At 35.4% G+C, this 20060-nt stretch overlaps 1 protein-coding gene across 50 annotated transcripts in view; it reads right to left on the reverse strand.

The window, feature by feature from the left end:
* The window catches only part of RIMS1 (regulating synaptic membrane exocytosis 1), a gene marked incomplete at its 5' end in the record, with an annotated part of 450322 nt that overhangs the window by 49360 nt on the left and 380902 nt on the right, over positions 1-20060 (reverse strand). For 33 of the 50 annotated variants that reach the window (XM_081034434.1, XM_081034420.1, XM_081034418.1 and 30 more), the window contains one exon: positions 11579-11814. The exons of the other annotated variants lie outside the window; for them this stretch is intronic. In XM_081034434.1, coding sequence (XP_080890560.1) covers positions 11579-11814 — 236 coding nt within the window. The remainder of the gene's footprint in view (positions 1-11578; positions 11815-20060) is intronic. 50 annotated transcript variants of the gene reach the window in all.

The following is a 20060-nucleotide window of genomic DNA, read 5'->3' on the forward strand; positions in this document are numbered from 1 at the left end:
AGGAAAGAGACAAAATACAGAAAACTCTTTCAAATAGTTTCATTCATTCAAGAAAATCTTTGTGTGCTTAGCATAGGCATTGTGCTAAGTAATTATCACTGAAATAACATGGTCCCTGAGCTCCCAACTGGGAAAATTAGGTTTGAGGAAAGTGCTTTTACTATTTTATATAATCAGCTAAGTCAGGGATCAATTGTTAAGGCAAGACTGAAGGTTCTTTTCTTCGGGGAAATAAGCCTTCATTCTGGAGAATCACTGTGTCTAATGAGAAATGTATCAACCGGCACATGGTATAAATATAAACACTACAGGAAGAAGGGGAAAAACGGAAAGTCATGGTAGTAGTAGAGTTTACCCCTGACTCTGAGAAGCAGAGAATGTGTTTAGGGAACTATAGAAAAATGATCATTGTTCACTGATGTCTCTACCTGTACTCTCCACTGCAGGCACGCAGTTCTTGGCCAAGGAAAAGGTCACGGAATGTTCTTTTTAAAGGGCTACATAGTGAATATCATATGGGCTTTGTGGGCCATAAAGTCTCTGCCATTGTTCCATGAAAGCAGGACGATACATAAGTGAATAAGTATGGCTGCATTTCAGTAAAACTGCATTTCTGGACACCAAAAGTGAATTTCAAATAATTTTCACATGTTACAAAACATGATTCTTACTGTGATTTCTTCCAACCATTTGAACGGTCATAGAAATCATTCTTAGCTTATGGACCATAAAAAAATAGGTTTTGAGCCAGAGTTTCTTGGCCCCTGACCTACAGAAAAGGTTGGATAATAGGAAAGAGGGAGGGAGAAACCTTTAATCACACCCTTCACGTATGTGTACAACGTAGTATATAGGAGCAAGTAAAGTTTCCTGAGGCCAGGGCTGACAGATTTCACCAGATCCTCAAAGGGGGACTTTGACAGGAAGAAATATGAAAACCACCAATTTAGAAGAACTCAAAAGTCAGATTGTAAGAATTTGTATTCTATTAACTACTTTGTACCGAATGAGCAGATAAAAATATTGGCTGGATTTACCAGCCCCTCATTGCCATTCATGAACGATGTCAGTGATAGCTATTCTTTATCTGCTACGCTGTTATTTGGTTCCTCAGAATTATCAAAACTGCTAACTATTATTATTATGCCAGGTACATTACTAACCTGTTAAATTTTCATTGAATCCTCACAACAGTCGTCAGAGGTATGTACCATTTATTATTCCATTTTACAGTTGGGAAAACTGAGGCTCAAAATGGCTTTTACTTTTGTTTCCTTCAGTCTTCTAGATCCTCTTTCTTTATATTCTACACTTCCTTCCTAAGCAAACTCATTGGCCCCAGTTGCCCTTTACATACTATTCTTGCTGATAATTTTATCAATATTAATAAAACAAATGCATAACAACATTAGCCAACAATATACTAATATTTTCATAGTGAATTTGCAATTAGTGGTGGTATTAAAGGAGACATACATATATATATATTTTTGCTTTTGCAATTTGCAATATATTTTGAATTTGCAACTAGTGGTAGTATTGAAGGAGACATATATATATATGTGTGTATATATATATACATATATATATGTATATATATATATACATATATATACATGTATATATATATATATAAAAGTATATATATTTTGCTTTTCTGTGTTTAAAAATCTGAGAAAAAAAAGTAAAATAAATCAACAACAAAAAAATCTCTATATACAAGCACTCTGCATGAAATAAGGATGCACTGAAATTCATGGTCATGTGCTATAAAAATAACCAGACAAGTTTCTGGTTATATTTGAGCTACCCAAAACATTTTAAAACACCCACTCTGAAATTGATCTCAGGCTTGAAAATTATCTTAGTACAGTTAGCAATAATTATCACCACATATAATTATTTGAGTACTTATTGTATTGTGCTTTGAAGACACTATTATTTAATAAAGGTTAAGTTTCCTTTCCTCCTCCAAATCCTAAAATACAAATTAATTATAAAAATTAATTCCACTGAAATATTTTCCCACCAAACCAATGTAGAAGTGTATCTACATATTAACCAAAGTCAAAATTTACGGTTGAGAGCAAGAAAAAGGACAAAAATAGAGCTGCTGGTGTCCGTTTGGAAATACTAATCCTTATTAGGGCATCTCTTCAGAAGATGAGCTACTATAGCTGAATCGAATCTCTATTAACAGTAGTGAATTCCTAAGCCAGACAGCAACAGTAAATAAAGGAACCCATGCTTACATTCATTTGATAGTTTTGCAGACTTGAGAATCATTTCTGGCACCATGATTTTGCGTTCAGGAAACAAAGACCATGAAACATTACGTTCCTCAGAATGTTTTTCTTGTGCTATTAAATGAATCAAATAAATGAGGCACAGACAAAGGAATTTAGATTTCAGCAAGATTTTGATTCACAGTAGCTTTCAGTTCCTGAAACCTTTGGGGGGCACCCATCCTTTATAAGAACTTTTTGCTTCCATTGTTAATCATCGGAGCCAAGAATACATTACCCCAGAATGTTCAAAGAGATGACCTTAGCTTTTTCCTTCTGTGTGGCTACAACCTACTTTTGAAAAGGAAAAGGCAGAGTCTGTTCATCAGGCAGCACTAGACTTAACATATGGAGAATATTTTGGTAAACTGAATTGCTTGGATGGAGAAACAGTAAGTCTTAGGGCAAATATGAGACATTCATTTTCCCAAGGTAAATAAAGTCTGAGGTCCAAACTGGTGCTCGCTTGATTTATTTTATAACTTGCTTTATCTGTGTAACTTTATCTGTATGAAGGAAATTGAAAAAAAAAAGAAAAGAGTAGCAGGAGGGGATTTAATACCTTGGAAATTTTCTTGGCGTGATTATTGTCTAAGAATAATGTGAATTTTAAAATAATGCCTTGAACTCATGGGGAAATTAGCAGATTCAAGCACTATCCCTTTAGATGTAAGTGGGTTACAGTCTTATTAGTGTATATTATTTTTTTTCTTGACAGTGAATAATAAGGGTAATTTTATAAGTTTCTATCTATGATTTTGTCTTGAGAAGTTAGTAGTGATATGCCTTGGAAATTCATTAATTCTTATTAAACTATTTTGAAGTCTAATATCCATAAATCTCCTTAATCCATCTTAGAATATTTATATTTTGGCCTACAGTATAATTTCGTGGGACAGTAAACTCCACGTAGTTTTTAACTCTATTATGGACCTGGTGCAGTGTTTCATTCCCATGATTATAATGAAATCATTTTTTAAATTTTATTGAGATAAACTGCCAAAGTTAAAAAAAAATGTCTTTTAGACCCATATTTAGAGTGAGAATAAGAAAAAGATCTGCTTATCGACATGCAAAGAGGTATTATCAATAGTAAGAGAGAGAGGGAACAGCTTCAGTTTTCTCCAAGACTGATAGTTACATTGGAAAGAGTCACACTAAATAGTCAGTGGCAGCCTAAGATGGGTGAATGTCCAAAATGAGCACAGGGGTCTAGATCTAACCAAACTGATCTCAGAATCACAGACTGGAAATCTTATCTCAAAGAATCCTATGAAGACCTCAGAAATCCTGGCAGGGTCACTGAAGATGCATAAAGGCAGGTGATGGCAGTTTTGAAGGACAAAAGGAGAGCTAAAGTGAACTAGATAACTGCAAGGGTGACAAATTTCCTTTCAGAGACTTTGCATTATCCAAACTCCGCTGGGATGCCAGTGCTGCTCAGAAATCCTTTTATCCATACCAATTAATTTCTTACAACACTCCTCACTGTATCCTCACTCCATTGGCTTTGCCTTTGAGAAGAACAAAGGACTCTGACTTAAACTCCTTCAGCTTTCAATGTTCCCACTGCAACATTCCTTTGGATTTCAATCATTTCCTCTTTTCCATCAAATTCAGGGAAAGACCCATCTTTCCCTCTAAGAATAACCTTGTGTCCTTGACTTAAGCCCTCTGTTCTCTGGGACTTTGCTCCATTAATCAGAATGCTTTTATTGTATCTTTCTATCTCTTCATCTAGAGGTGCTCTCTTTACACATTTCATCTTGAAAAAAGTTCAGACCCCCTTTAGTCTGACACACATACACACACATGCACACAAACACCTTATTTATTCCTGGTACCCCCTCAATTACAATCTAGTACATAAAAAATGCTCAATAAATGTTGGTAGAATGAATTTTAAAAAGTGTTCATATTTGATCTTTTTCCTTCCTAATGCTTTCTGAAGTTTATAATAATTGCCTCTACTCATCCATCTTTCCAGCCCTAGCCTCATCTATCTGAACAGATTTTAGGGTGGTGGGGGCAGCCGCACTCTATCCCACTGTAGACCCTCTACCTCTATTCCCTGGAGCTCCTACCCACACTCTCTGCTGTTCTAGCTCCTCCCACCCACAGGGCCCCTTCCCAAATGCAATGGGTGGTGCTGGTGGTGGTGGTGATTTGGGGGAGTGAAGTGATGGTAAGAGAGTAAAAGCTGAAATGAAGGACAAAAGGGAGAGCGAAATGGGCTCCAACCCATGCTGTATCCCATCCCATACTTGAGGTACACTCTATCCTCACCCCTTGCTCACTAGTCCATTCAAATTTAAGGTCAGGAATAACCCTTCAGTCCCCAAATGCAATGGTCTATTCTCATTGCTTAGCTTTTTCAAGCTTTTGGTAGAATCAACCAGCCTCTGTTTAAACTCTCTCCTTCCTTGAGACTCTGTATCTCCCCATTGCTCACTCTTTTGTGGATCCTGCCCCCATTGCTCACTCTTTTCTGGATCCTCCCCCTATCTCCCCATCACATCCCGTTCTCCATGTTCTCCCTTCTTTCTGCACTAGTTATTCCTGAAGCGCTGTGGCATTTCACCTTGTCTGGTGTTCATTCCACCTTCAGGTCATTCCTTTTTCTGAATGAGCTCATTCCGTTCCATTTCCATAGTTACTTCTCTAACTTCACTGTCACAATTTTGCATTGTACCCATTAGTCTTAACCTGACCTCCTTGCTTCTTCACTGATTTTGTACACTTTGCTTCCAGTTAAGCTTTCTTTCTTCTATTCTCTTCCTTAAAAGGTCTCCGTTCAAAAAATGAACAAGGTCCTTTAAAGGGCCTTTACGGCCTGGACCCAACCTTTATTTCTAAACTTATTTCCCACTACAACCCTTTCATATACCTTTCCTTTAGCAAAACAGTATTCATGGGCTAAGATAATTTATTGAAACATACATTTGTGTGTTTCCTCCCAATATTTTTCTTCCGCTTTCCACAAAATTATTAGACTTTTAATAATTTCCACAGAATTATTTTATGCTTCCTTGCTTCAGGGATTTCTGCAGGAAAGGAGGCAGCTGGGAGATCCTATAAGTTTTTTCAGATCTTTGTGAAGGCCTGATCTCTAATACAATGATGTTAATTGTGCCAGATCAGGGGAGCAGACTTTTTAGGGCCTCTCCTGGGGGAACTTTGTAGGGACCTAGACCCTGCTCCACCATCCAGTTGTAACACAAAAAGAGGGGAAGAACACACTGGGAGCTTCATGTGTGAAGCTGAAAGGTATTCTTTTTATATAGGTTCAGAGTCTTCTACTCAGAAGAGTGTGCATCACTTTCAAGTTACTGGGACTTTTTGTTTATATGTATTTACATGATATTTAACAATTATACATCAATTATGTTGCTAAATGCAGTAGCCCCAAACTTTTAGTGCTTGCAGAAAGTTAAAAGTGATGTCAGCTTTCTGAGAGGTTATCTACCTGCAGAAATTCGGAGAAAAAAAATAGGATACTGGTGAATACTAATACAACAGGGGACAACTTATAGAGTTAGAGGGTCTTGAGCACGGTCTTGAAAGAAAGGATTTGGATAGGGCAAAAAGGCATTTGGATGATGGAAAAACATTAGAAAGGTACAGAATATCTACTATTAAAGACACAGAAGTGTCTCCTCATAAGCACTCCTCATTTTCAATATTTAATCAATGTGTTGTTCCCTCTGTTCTGAAAAGTCCTTTCCTAATTTTTTTCTTTATTTTTTTGAGCACATTCTTAGTACATGATAACTGACTCTTTTTTTCTGGTTTGATTGTTTCAATTCTTCTTTTTTTTCTTTTCTTTTTTTCTTAGTTTCAGGTGTGCAAAGCAACATAATAGGTAGACATTTACACCCCTCAGAACGTGATAACTCCCCTGCCTCAAGCTACTACCCCTCTGACATCTTCTATAAGTGGATAAGTAACTCTTAATTGTTTGAAAATTATGAGAGTCTGGGAACATTTCCCATAACTTAACCAGTGTTTTAATCATTAAAAATGATATTAATCTATCTAACAAAATATCCTAAGCAGTAAATGTTATAATAAATAACGACTTTATTAAATGGGTAAGACCCCAATTATCTACCAACTCTGCGTGTGCTCTCTCTTCCTGGGAGACTCAGAGCTCTGACCAATCCACCTTCCCACTTTTTTTTGGTAACACACATAATGGCACTAGGTTGTATTATGTTTGGCATTTTGCTTTACATTTTCTCATTTAGTTCTTTGGTTCATTTCAAGTGTGAATGATTTCCTTCCACAAGGCACAATACTTTTAATTTTGAAATACCCACTATGGCTGGTATACTACTGGAACATAATTATTCAGTAATATAAGATAAAGTAAACCCAGCAATTTTTTTGTCTATAAAGATGATGATATTTCACATTTATATATGTTTCCTTCATAAAAGCTGAAAATTCTAATCAGAAATCCTAGTCTCTCATGCACAGTGCTCGTAAGATCTATCTTGAGGTGACCCTTCTCTTGTATTGAGGAAGGCATCCGATTAGAATTAAAAACAAACTCTTGCAAGTAATTTTAGGATGCATATGTATTTATTTCCCATATCCCAATGGAATAAGCACTCCTCGTTTTCAATATTTAATCAATGTGTTGTTCCCTCTGTTCTGAAAAGTCCTTCCCTAATTTTTTTCTTTATTTTTATTAGTTTCAGGGGTACAAAGCAATGTAATAGACATTTACACCCCTCACAAAGTGATAACCTCCCTCCCCCAATCTACTACCCTTCTGCTATCACATGTAGCTGTTACAATTCCATTGACTATCTTCTCTATGCTGTACTCCACATCCCATGGGTATCCATCTATCTACCTACCTACCTACCTACCTGTCTTTATAGTTGACATACAATATTATTCTACTTCAGCTTCAGGTGTATAGGATAGTGGTTGGGCATCTACCCAGTCTATGCAGTGATCCCCCCGATAAGTCCAGTGCCCATCTGGTACTGTGCATAAGCTTTATAACATTATTGATTAATTTCCATAGTGCATTTCATATCCTCCTGACTATACTGGGTGGGGGAGAAGGCGAAGGGATTAGAAAGTACAAATTAGTAGTCTCATTTTTTAATGCTTAAGTCTCACCCCTTCAAGGAAGCCTCTCGAGACTGCAAGACAGTGACTCACACGCTTCCCTGTGCTCCCTCTGTACCACTCTGACGTTTGGAAGACGGCCCTTTCTGAGCTGGAATATTTATGTTATTTGCATTCTTACACTGTGATATCCTGAGGGCAGGGACGATATCTAATCCATCTCTTCAGTACTCTTAAGTCTTAGCCCAGTGCCTGGCATGTGCCTATTGTGTACTAACAACACAATTGTGCAGTAAATGTGTTTGGACCTTATGGTAAACTTTTCCTTTTAACACAGTGGCTAAGAGAATGAGCTCTGGCACCAGGAAGCCATTGGCAGTTTACCTAATCACTGTATGCCTTAGTTTCTTCAACTTTAAAATGGGAATAATAATGTAGTCCACAAATTTGTTGTGACCAATAAAGGAATGAAATCACACACGCGCGCGCACACACACACACACAACGTATGAGGGCATCGAAAAAGCTCTTGAAATGTATATTTATTATTAGTTTTATTCACTTAGACACACATGAATACTTACCATTCTATGATACTTATCACAATCATCTTACACTTGTAGGTAATTGCAAAGGTGTATTTAGGGATACTTCTTCAGAGATTTGTGTATCCTCCTCAATGGTGCCTTCCTTTATCAGTGAGGGCGGGATTACCACTGGGGGAACATCACATTGTCTGTGAGTGAGGGACCGAACCCTCACACATTGGTTGGGCCCCTAAACCTCCATAAGCTAAAATCTCCATCACCAAAGCCTAGCCCTAGTTTACCCAGAGCTTCACCAACTCCAAAATATTCCCAGATCAGGAGCCTGTCCTTAGAATTTCCTATTCTATTATTACTTCACTTTTCAATCTAATTCAGCTCCCTTTTGCTGCACAGACTTTTAGTTACGTGCTTGAAATGAAGGCATTTATCAGCAGAAGAACGAGAGTCCTTGTTTGGAAACTTCCCTGTTTATGTTACCGTTTCCCGTTTCGTTAAAAAATACACACACACACACACACACACGCACACACACACACAGACACATAAAGTTATTCCTACTTTTGTTATGAATAAAAAGTATGATAAAAGTTGATTTTAAAATATTAATATTATTTATAATTGCAACATCCTATAAGAATAATTAAATACATAATTGAAGAGCATAGTAAATGCTCTTCATAGTAAATATATGTGTGTGTATAAAATTTACTATGGTCTTCAACTTGTTGAAATAGTTTCCTTGATTTTGAACAAAGACGCAAATATATTTTCCTTTCAGCAAACTTGTGGCTATATAAAAAAAGAAAAGAAAAAAAAAACCCAGAAACATGATGTGCTTAAAATCTATCATTCTAAAAAGAGCTAACTAATTTTTTTTTTTAAGTTCTTCAATTTTCCTGATTATCTGTCAACTGCATGGGAGAGGACAGAGAACCTGTTAGCCAGGGTGTGTGCAGTTGGAACCCAAAGAGGCTCATTGTAAGAGAAGCCCTTAAGATTTTTTTTATACATTAAACACAATTAAACATTTACATTCAGCCAAATATGTACATTCTATTCCATAGAATAGAATAGAACCAGCTTGTTTTAATATATAAATGATGCTGTTTTCCTCTTCCATGTCATTGATCAATTGACATTAGAAAATATGTCTTAATTCTCTATGCTCTTGGGAGGCCTCCTGAAAAGCCTCACCAGTTTAGGATTAATAGTTTTATTTTTATCAGAAAGACATTTGAACCAACTGTGCTAGTGTTTCTTAAAATTGGATCAATACCAGATATTTTTTTCCTGGGAGGATGGGCCTGGGGAAGAGAGAGTTTAGGAAAAACGAAAAAAAAATATTCTAAGGGGTTGTAACTATTAAAACTGATATATGGCAATACTGAACTTGTTTAAAGTGGGACAGCCAAGAGGAGCTTTCTCATGGGACACTGAAATTAGGGAATATTTCTTGGGTAAGGAAGATTTGATAGTCATATGCAGAAGCAGAAGCAATAAAAAAAATAAGATTTCTTAGAATGAGAAATTTTGCATTTTGGCAAATCTTCACAGAAAAGAGGAAATATAATCACTAATAGGAGGGAAATCACTGGTAGAAGATAGAATAGGGAGAAAAAGCAGGCCCTGCACTGAAACAAAGAACAGTGATAATGGAGGTTTGCCCACATTTGTCTTTTACTTTAAAAAGATCAAGGAGAACAAGACCAGGTTACCAAATCAAAGGTAAAATTATGATGTAGAAAGAGAAATACAAAATGTTATACCTGGAAAACTCACAGGAGGACATCCAGTCTAACCGACCCATTAGATAAGCAAACTGAGTCCTAGAAAGATGACGTCAAAGTTCACTCGTTCAGTTACCTTGAGAAAGAACTGTTTTGTTTTCTTGGCTTTGTAATCCAATGTTCTTTTTGTTCCTGTACATTGCAACCTAATCTCTTAAAGTAGGGTATTCCGGGCAAGTTACTAACAATGCAACTTTCGGGAAGGTAGATATTATTTTAAATTCAACAACAACCACAACTGGAATAAAATTTAAATTAATAAAGCAAAGGGGCTTAGTGTTTCAATGACAATCCTTTGAACCTATCACTTACAAAGCTGTGGCACAAGTACAGTTCCTATGTAAAATTACTGTTGTGTTTTATTCTAAAAAAACACAATTGTACTCAACTAGTGAATGATGGAGGGGGAACCCATAGAGGAAAAATAAAAAAGAGACTGTGGAAAGTTAGAGGAAAAAGATAAGCTATCTCCTAAATCTGCAGCCTCTCACACAGCAAACCTTGGTTCCCTAAAATTACATCAAATAATATTTTCCTTTTACATATGTGATGAAGTATTTTGAAATTTGGTGGTGAAAGGCTTATACACACCCACATTGTAAAGCGTCATTACATCAATGCCAAAAACTAAGAAGCAACACCATGAAAAATAAAACGAAGCAAACAAAACAAATAAAAATTGCCTCCTATGTACTGCTAAAGAAGAAACCTGACTCTAAGGAAGACAAATGATTCTCTTCACAATAAACAGCTCATCTTTGTAGGATGGCATAGAGGCAGACCTATCAGAGATGCTACCTAATCTAGGTTCATTCTAAACCTGTGATTTTCAGAACAACAAATCTCTGTTTAGATAAATAGCACTAGTTCAATTTTTGAACAGCTCAAAATTTCTTGCCTCTAATTTATTTTTCAGTTTGTCCAGTGGCATGCATAATTTTAAATAGGTACTTGCCAGGATGCCAAGTTAACTACAAGAAAAGATTTTATGTTAAGTTTTTCTGTATAAGTAAATGTTGCGACATTTGCTGTTAAGGAACAAAAAAACGAAACCAATGGTTATAACAGGAGAAACAGGTGATGACAACTGAAATCAGTTCACTATTTTTCTTACCTTTGGTTTTCCATAGTACTGAGCACAGTAATGAATTACTAATATCTCTCGCCAAATGTATAATTTTAGGCAGTTTTTTATGTTTTAAAATACAGAAATAACCATCTTCCCTTCTGTGTTTGCTTTTTTTCCCCTAAATACCTTAAGGACATAAAGCTTTTAGAATTTATAAGCAGTAGAAAATTATTTGAAACTCAAATTTGTATGAAAACATTATGCTTTGCACAAATCCACTGACCTGTTTTTCTAAAGCAAAAATAACTGCTGGGTTTTCACTTGCATTGAAAATATAACAATTACAGTTCAAATAGTATATTCATACAGTACCATAAAAACTGTATTTCAAGTTGCACAACTGACCTTCTTTTCTATAAAAATATAGATAGAGCCTAAATGATAAGCAATTTCATTACGGAACATTTTGAAAAAGAGAATCCTGTTGCTTTTCTTGCACAGAAATCAATTTGGATCATTAACACTTCTTTGCATTTCCTTGCATATTTGTAAACGTGACTTTAATTTTTTTAACTCAAAGGAAAATATCTGACCACATTACAGATTGACACATGATATTGTTAGACAGAGGTACAGAAAAAAGAAACCCATACACACAACTGATTTCCAGAGACAGAATAATAAAAGCCCTTGCAAAGAAGAATCGATACACTCTACAGTCCCATCACAAGCCATAGCACCAAGATCCACTTTGGTCTCCCCAGCAAGAATTTGAGATGTTTAAGTTGCATTCACTTCACTCACCTGTTTGGCTCAGTTGGGATGTGCTTCTACTCCTTCGAGACACTATGGCAACCACTTTGGCACTCAGGCTGGATCTCCTTTTCTTTCCACCTACTCCGACTGTACCCACGGCTGTGTCCGACTGACTGCCATCATTATGCTCCAGTGTATACATCTCTCCGCTCACACTGGTGCTCTTCGTGATGGCTCTTCCTGAAGTCCCCATCCGTCTGCCTTGCATTTTAGGGGTAAATGAACTATATTTACAAAGTAAAAACATATATGCATCCATAAATTACAGGTCAGCATAATTGAAACTCTCAACCTAAATTATTTTGAAATAATCCAAGCAAAATTTTAGGAGGAAAAGCCAGCTGAGTAGCAGTCCTACAACGATGAACACTTTAAGATCACATCACCACCCCCAGATATTTACTAGATGCAGCTTAAAACAATACCATTTCAACACAGAGGAATCTATAAACTTTTTCAAGAATGTAAAAAGAAATGCAACCAATGCTATCTATGAGAGGTAAATGTTACTAACCAATCTTATAAATAGTATGCTACTTTCAGAAGAAAACTAAAATGTTTAAATAAATGAGACACATTTATATACATTCCTAAGGGAGAAAATATTGTTAAAAATGGATACTGTGAATTTGCCACATGACAAGGTTTAAAAAAATGACAACAGTATCTAACTTTTCTAATTTCCCTTCGGGATTCACACTAACAGATATCTCTTTACTATCTGAGGATTAATGAGTCTAGGAAAGACTGCTAACAAGGCAAAAACAAAATAAAACAAAATTGCATTTCCCTTTTCCTTCCTAGTCTCCTCAGGTTCCATTTCCTCCACACACATTTCACCTCATTTTCTTCTTTCAGTATTTTAAATTCACATACTCTAGGATGAGACTGCTTTTTTTGTTCTTTTCTATCAAAAGTTAATTGTCTATGTCCCCAGACTATAATTTATCTGAGTAGATTACTGTACTTTTCTGCCAAAGGAATAAATTATTGTTGAGAATTTCAGGAACCATGGAAGATTAGTGGGAAAAAAATTCTCTCTACTTGACAAAGTAAATGTATGTCTCTGAGTTGGGGAGAGGTACGGCAGCCAAGTTGGGAGCCAAGGATGTTAGGATTCTTTTAATTTACACTGCATATACAGCTATATTATTCACCTGGATTGGCTCTTTTTGGTCTTTTTGGACAGAAAAGATCTGTCTTGATATATCAAAATGACCCTCTTATATTCCCTCAAAATGCTTTTGCAAAAATTGGCTTACTTCAACCTTGCCACCATATTGATTTTCTATTGCTTGTTTTGACCTACAAAATACATTACCTATCTAATATAGTAAGTAACAGTGATGCCATTTAATAAGCAAGTCAGAATAAATCTTAATATGATTAGAAATGATAAAACAAAATCTTGGGATCATGTGACATATTTGTGGTCCCATAGATAATGTTTAAATAGAAAGGTGATTGGTATGGCACGAGTTTGGAAAGGTGAGAGGGCAAGATTACGGAGTGGTTAGAAGCTATGGAAATGAGACAAGACTGTTGGGTTCTTAGGATCCCTTCATGGATTGTGAATTTAAAATTGAGACCCCCATTTGATAGGAATTTTTAATTCTTAGCTGCATTACTTGAATTGGTCCACATCAAAATTCATTTGATAAAATAAGTTATCCATATTTTTTCAATTTATTCTAATCAGCTTTCATTAACTCAGTTTTTAAAGACATTTGAAAATCTGATAATTTTGTTTTGCATTTAATGGAGTCTCTTTTTCAAAACGTTAATGAGAACAGTAGTATATATGACCAGTCCAAAACTACTTCCTGTGGGGTTTGTAATTCCAACTTCAGTGCATTTTGTTTCCGGATAAATATTACAGTCAATTTCTTCTGTGTCCTCACTAACTTCTTTGAATGCATTACCTAAATCTGCCACCTCTCCTTAAATCTACTCTTGTTATCTGCTTTTTTGACTATTTTACTTGAAGGTTTTTCTGAACGATATGGAGAAATGTCAAGATTTGGTCAATTTCAGTCATGATATCCATCTTCAAACACCTGTGACCGAGAAATCAGTAGTTTTTCCATCTCTTATCAGTCTTTTTCGTACACTACCCACAGTGGTTATTGAAAATCTCTTTTCTGATGATATTATCTTTATAAGAAAGCAGGAATAAACTGACATGTACCTTTGTTCTCCCCTTTATTTCCATGAAAATAGAATTCAAGTACAGCTCTCAATTTGGATTTTAAAAATTATTCCGGAAAAATACTATTGTGAAATTTTGTACAATGTTCTTTAGGTTACAGAGAAATTTAGAAGTATAGGAAACTATCTTCTATATTCATCATGAATATTTATTCAAGATGACCTAGGAAGATTCAAAACATTTTTATGGATATTCATTCACGGCAATGAAATATTCTACAATGTTGACAAAAACAAAACAAAACAAAACAAACAACTCTAAAGAAATTAGAACAATCTGCATAGTAAGTTATTATCATTTTGGGGGGAGTGAATTAAGAAGTTACGCTACAGTGATTTTGTGAATAAATATGATACAATTTTTCCTTAAAAATATTTTGTTTAAAAGCATTTTTATATGGTCTGAGGATGACACCTAGGTTCCTAAATAACCTAGAATACCACAGGTGTCAATGAGAAAATGTTAGGCATTTCAATTCTTCTGTCTACCTAATTGAAGGGAAGTTTTTTTGGGGGTACAATTAATTTAACCATGGTTTAGTAGAGAGGATAACCCCAAAATATATGATTTTATTGACCTAGAGAAGATTACTCAGTCCTGAATGTAACTTAATAATCTTATTCCTTCCAACATTCCTTTTTCTCTCCAATGGCTATTTACATGTGTATACAAGAACATGAGTTTCCTGGATCATCTCTGAAACTAGTTTGTCATTGTGTTGGTTTTCTCACTAATGAGCTAAAACTTCAACATTTGCTGTCTATTTTTCTTATAGTTCTGTTTTAATTTTGAGAACTATGTTTTGATAGTGCTGCAAGTTCCATCAACATGCCCGAGTGGGATCCCTGCTGAAGCCAATTACACTGTGTTGTCCAAGCATGCTACCTGATGGACTCTTTAAGCCCAAGGATGCCTTTTCCTGGCTGCTAGATTTAATATCAAATGCCAACAGAACATTACTTTCAGTCTCTGTCCCTCTGTTTTCTTTGTTTCTGACCCTGGTTTTCTGTGTTCATTTGTTTTGCTTGTTTCTGTTTTTGGTAAAATTGGCTCTTATTTTGCTTTGTGATAATAATACATTCCTCACTAGTGGCAGCAATGATAGGGAATCTCTGCAGATAAAATGTGTTGGATGGCAGACAGCAGAGATGTACTGAAAGTTGGGTGGCAGATTGCAGTAAATCTGATTTGTTAGTCTTTCTGCATGTCTGTTTACACACTACTAACAGCTCATATCACTCAAGAAAATATCTTGTGTACACCCAAATAAGAACATCCCTTTAAATTCTGAGCTTAAGTTTTTGTGTTAATTTTAGTTTTATGGCTGAGTTGTAAAACAGGAACTACTAGTTCTCTTTGCACGTTTAAAAATAGTCTTTTCAGTTGGTGATAAAAATCTCTTATTTTCTGTGCTCCCTGGGATACCTGTCTGCGCAGATGGAAATCAGATTTCAAAGTATCTTAAATTTAATAGAGCTCCTGTCCTGATTGATTATATAGATAAATAAATACTTATATAATTCAAATATAGAAAATTAAAGAGTTCCCATAGAAAAATTGAACTTCTAATATTTTAAATGTGCTTGCCTTTTAAGAAAAATCCATTCTTAAGAAACTGCTAACTCAGAAAATTTTAATATAAGAATCTAAATCCACAATCAAAGTGAATTCTTGGAGCTGTCAAACTACTTGATACATTTGGTTTAAAAAATGCCTTATGAAAACCACAGTGAAATGCCACTTCACACATACCAGGATAGCTATAACAAAAAATAGACAATAACAAGTGTTAATGAAAATGTGAGGAAACTGAAACCTTCACACATTGCTGGTGGGAATATAAAATGATGCAGCTACTTCGGAAAACAATTTGGCAGCTTTGTTAAACTTAAACATAGTTAATTTAAAGAGTTACTATGTGACCCAGCAATGCCATTCCTAGGTACATACTCAAGAGACTTAAAAACATATATTCATACAAACACATATGAACATTCATATCCATATTGTTCACAACAGTTAGAAAGAGAGAAATGCCTGTGAACTGATTGATGGATGGAGAAACAAAAGGTGGTGTATCTATACTATAGAATATTATCAATCACAAAAAAGAATGAACACGGATGAAGTTGAAAATATTACACTCTATGAAAGAAGCCAGATACAAAAGGCTACATATTGTATGATTCCATTTAAATCAAATGTCCAATTGTCAAATCTATAGAGACATAATGTGTATTAGTTGTTGCCAGGGGCTGGAGGAAAGGGAACAGGGACTGACTGCTAATGGGTATAGTTTTCCTTTGGGGGATAAAAATGTTTTTGAATCAGATAACTGTGATGGTTACATAACTAATTATAAATATACTAAAAACCACAGAATTGTACAGTTTAACATGGTGAATTGTATGGTAAGTGAATTATATCTCACATATAAAGTGAAGACAGAAAAAGACAGGACTCAGGTGGATACCCTCTAAATTTGAAAGCTGTTTTCTAGTTTATAATTTAAAGACATGGTCGTCTACTAATTTTATGGTAGATGAATTCTTTAGGATATTAGAAAATCTGGGTAGTTTTCAGTTGTCATGCAGAGAAAGATAAAAACATCTGTTCTCTATAATCTTCAATCTGTGATCATGAGTTTGATTTAGGAAGTAAAATCCGTAGGACTTGAAGACTCATTTGAACATGCATTCTCAATGGGAGATATGCCCCCAAAGGATGGTAACTGGTTCCCTGGGTAGGAGGCGTTAAAGAAATCTTAGATAATATAATGGTTTGTGGTCCTCACAGCCACAGTATGGAAACAGTGTATCTTGATATTAAAATGTCATGTAGGGAGGTCAATTTGGAAAAGAATATCTAAATGTCTCCTTACTGGGTTGATAATGAGAAAAAGATTGAGGAACAATGCATTAGTAGGAGGATTGGAGGAAAGTTGAAAACTAAGGTGGCCTACAGTTTTTTTTTCATTTGAAAACTATGTGGATGATGGGATGGAAAGAATATGATTACTCTGTTCAAATATAAGCCAACATTTTAAAAATATTTGTTCTAAGAAATGTTTTAGAAATGAATGTAAGTGGTCAATTAAATATATGTATCCTCATGTATTTCCAGTCTATTCTGAATGCAGGAAAATATATGTGTGTACATACACGTATAGACACACCATACAACAAAAGCTGGTACACAATATTCAGTAAATATCAAAATATTAGGAAAAATGTCTCATATCATGTATGAACCATAAAATTGTATAACTGAGTCACAAATGATAAAATCATAAAATGGAAGATGATTTCTTGAGATGTCTGTTGCTTTGGTTTACAAAGGAACAAAGAAGACAACTAATTATTTTGAATGAATCAGATAACTTAGAAAATATTTTCACTAATTATACCTAATTATTTTGGATGATTGAGATAAGAGAAAATATTTCCACCAGCATGTACAGCCTCTCGAGAATCCTTCAAGGTCTATATTTTCTTGATTCATTATACTGGATATGTAGTATATATTCAATTAGCAAGTTTTAATTAACACACGCTTGTTTATTGCATCTATGCTTTAAGATGACCTAGTTGAAATCAAGGTAATCGTATTTAAAGTGAGTAAAGAAACATAGCTCTAAATGACGATTTTCTAAGCAAATAAAAAAGTGGAAAAGCCTTTATAGCTTTTACCATGTATATTTTTTAATTTAACAAATACCAAAAGTAGTATGAAATTTGTTAACTGTGCAAATTGAAGCAACGAACTTAAAAATAAAATATATCCTTCTAGGTAATGTGCATTATACTATGTAAAGATAAAATGCTTGAAAAGCAGTAACAAGTATTTCTTCTGTATTATACATCTAGTGCATAATTAATAAACAAAATATGCAGTGGGAAAACAGACCAACTAAGCCCAATATAAGCTAGTTTACAAGTTTTCTTTTTCTTTGAAATTAGATTTTTTTTAATGTACTCCATTGAAGATTTGCTACACATTGTGCAACTTTTCAGCCAAATCATAACACTATCTGAATTCAAAATAGTTAAAAGATAATGAATTTGAACCAGTGTTCATATTTTAATTTTGTTTTGTTTTGTTTAGTAGTTTGGTTTACAATATGCTTTTAAAGCAGTAATATCCCTTCATGCCCCCTCTTAATATGGTATTTCACAGGCCTTCAATTTAGAGAACAAATATTAGTAAAACTGCTCTAATGAAAAAGTTAGGCCCTGGGCCCTGCAATCTAAGTACTCTCCTCATCCTTTAGCTTTTTTCCTGTTTCAGACATGTAAGTGTCCATGTGGCCGTTCCTGGAGACAGTAAGTGTCATAGAATGTCAACAGTTCATGCGCATAGCTTTCAAAACCTCCATCCTAACAAACCTGAACTCCTTAAATTCATCCATCTCACTGTAAATCACAATTAAGTGAAAAATTAAATATTAATAATCAAAATTCAAATTCTGAAAGGTGGTGTGTCATACTATGTGGTAGACATCTGGCCTGTACAACATGTAAAGATGATTTTTTAAAAGAATAAAGTAATTCATTTAATACTTCATATCATGTACCATGTTTCCCCCAAAATAAGACCTAGCCGGACCATCAGCTCTAATGGGTCTTTTGGAGCAAAAAAGACCTCACCCCCATTTTCAGTTGTAATACATAAAACCTCTCTCTGTATGGCTACGCCAATCATACCTACGTAGGATCTGTGTTGACCTGCCACTCTCATCAGCTATCTGTCTCTCTTTTTAGCAAGATTTTCTCCACACCATAAATTCCCATTGCAAACTGAATATGTAAGTTGCTGTTGTCAGGCTTTACTACTGCACACATGGGATATACTCAGCAAATGGCTCTGGGTAGCCTAGACTTGGCTAGGCTTCAGTATGGGTAAAGTCTGAGAGGATCTCTCTCTCACCCCAGTCAGGCCTTTTGAGGGAGAGGCTTGTTTCAGTGTTTCCCAGAACATAAGGCAAACAAATGGGTACTACAACAAACACATCCAGTCACATTCAGGGGTTTCTCTGCAGTCCTCACTGTATATTTAGGGCTTCAGAAAAATGAGTAATATTTCCCACAGATGTATCTCAGAAGTGCAGGACTCAGTATTAGGGTGAGAATTTATTCTCCTTTCCAAGCTGGTCGATCAAGCATGACAGATGAATTACAGGCCCCTAACCCCTGGAAGAAGGACCCAATGGGATATAATCCATACTAAAAAGTAATTATATCAAGTAATTAATAAAAAGTTGACAGCACAGCAATCTTATGAAGAGTCAAAGCTCTAGGATAAAGTTTGCATTTCTTACCTGTCAATGTGACTTGGGACGGGAAACTTTCTAAATACTCTGTGTAGACAACTCGTATGGCTGCTCATGGGAACGTGCCTGAGCTCTAATATTCTCTACTGATATGTATCTACCTGTACCTCCAAGACACTCACACATCTCTGCTCGGAACAGTCCTCTACCTCCTTGTTGAGACATCTCAGAGAATGCAGCCGTAAAGGGCATCATTTCTTATACAATTTGTGCCGCACATTTGGTGAAGACTGTTTCCACCCCAGCAACCATCTCCTCACCTGCCTTGGGAACTGAAAAGTGATATGCAAAGGAAGTAAGTCACAAAGCACCTGACAGGTTAAACTAAAGCTCTGAACTCATGTGCTGAAAGTTGGGCCCTAAATTCTGGGGTTTGGTACCCAAGAAAAGTTCCTCCCACAATGGACACCTATGTAATATTAAGCATCAGATTAGATGCCCAGTTAGAAGGCCGAATATTTTTCTTGTCTCAGTAATTAAATGCAACTACAGTGTTGGCACAGGGCACAGTTGGAATCGAACAAAGTGGCAGAGGCCCTAGTGATAATAATGCCCATGAATCCTGACTATTGCAGGAGAAAGGGCCTCTGAATTTTGCAGAGATTTCTAGTGTTAACATTACTCCATCATACTCCAAAAGTACTCTGTGGGTGATGGCTTGTATCTCCCACTGCCATACTGTCAGCAAGGAGAAAAATATAAAAATCAAGAATATTGTTAACTGAAGAGCTTGAATTTAGATTCATACTAGGTAATATAAATAGGACAAGGACAACAGAATAAAATGGATGAGTTCACTAACATGACAAAGATTAACTAAAAATATAGGCCATGGATAAAACTATGAAAACTTAGGTTTACCACAGTAGAGAGGGATTAATCTTACAGCAAGGAAAAAATCATAAATAAATAATTTGTGGGTATTGGAAATA

This window comes from Rhinolophus hipposideros, assembly GCF_964194185.1.
Source record: "Rhinolophus hipposideros genome assembly, chromosome: 3".
Taxonomy (NCBI): domain Eukaryota; kingdom Metazoa; phylum Chordata; class Mammalia; order Chiroptera; family Rhinolophidae; genus Rhinolophus; species Rhinolophus hipposideros.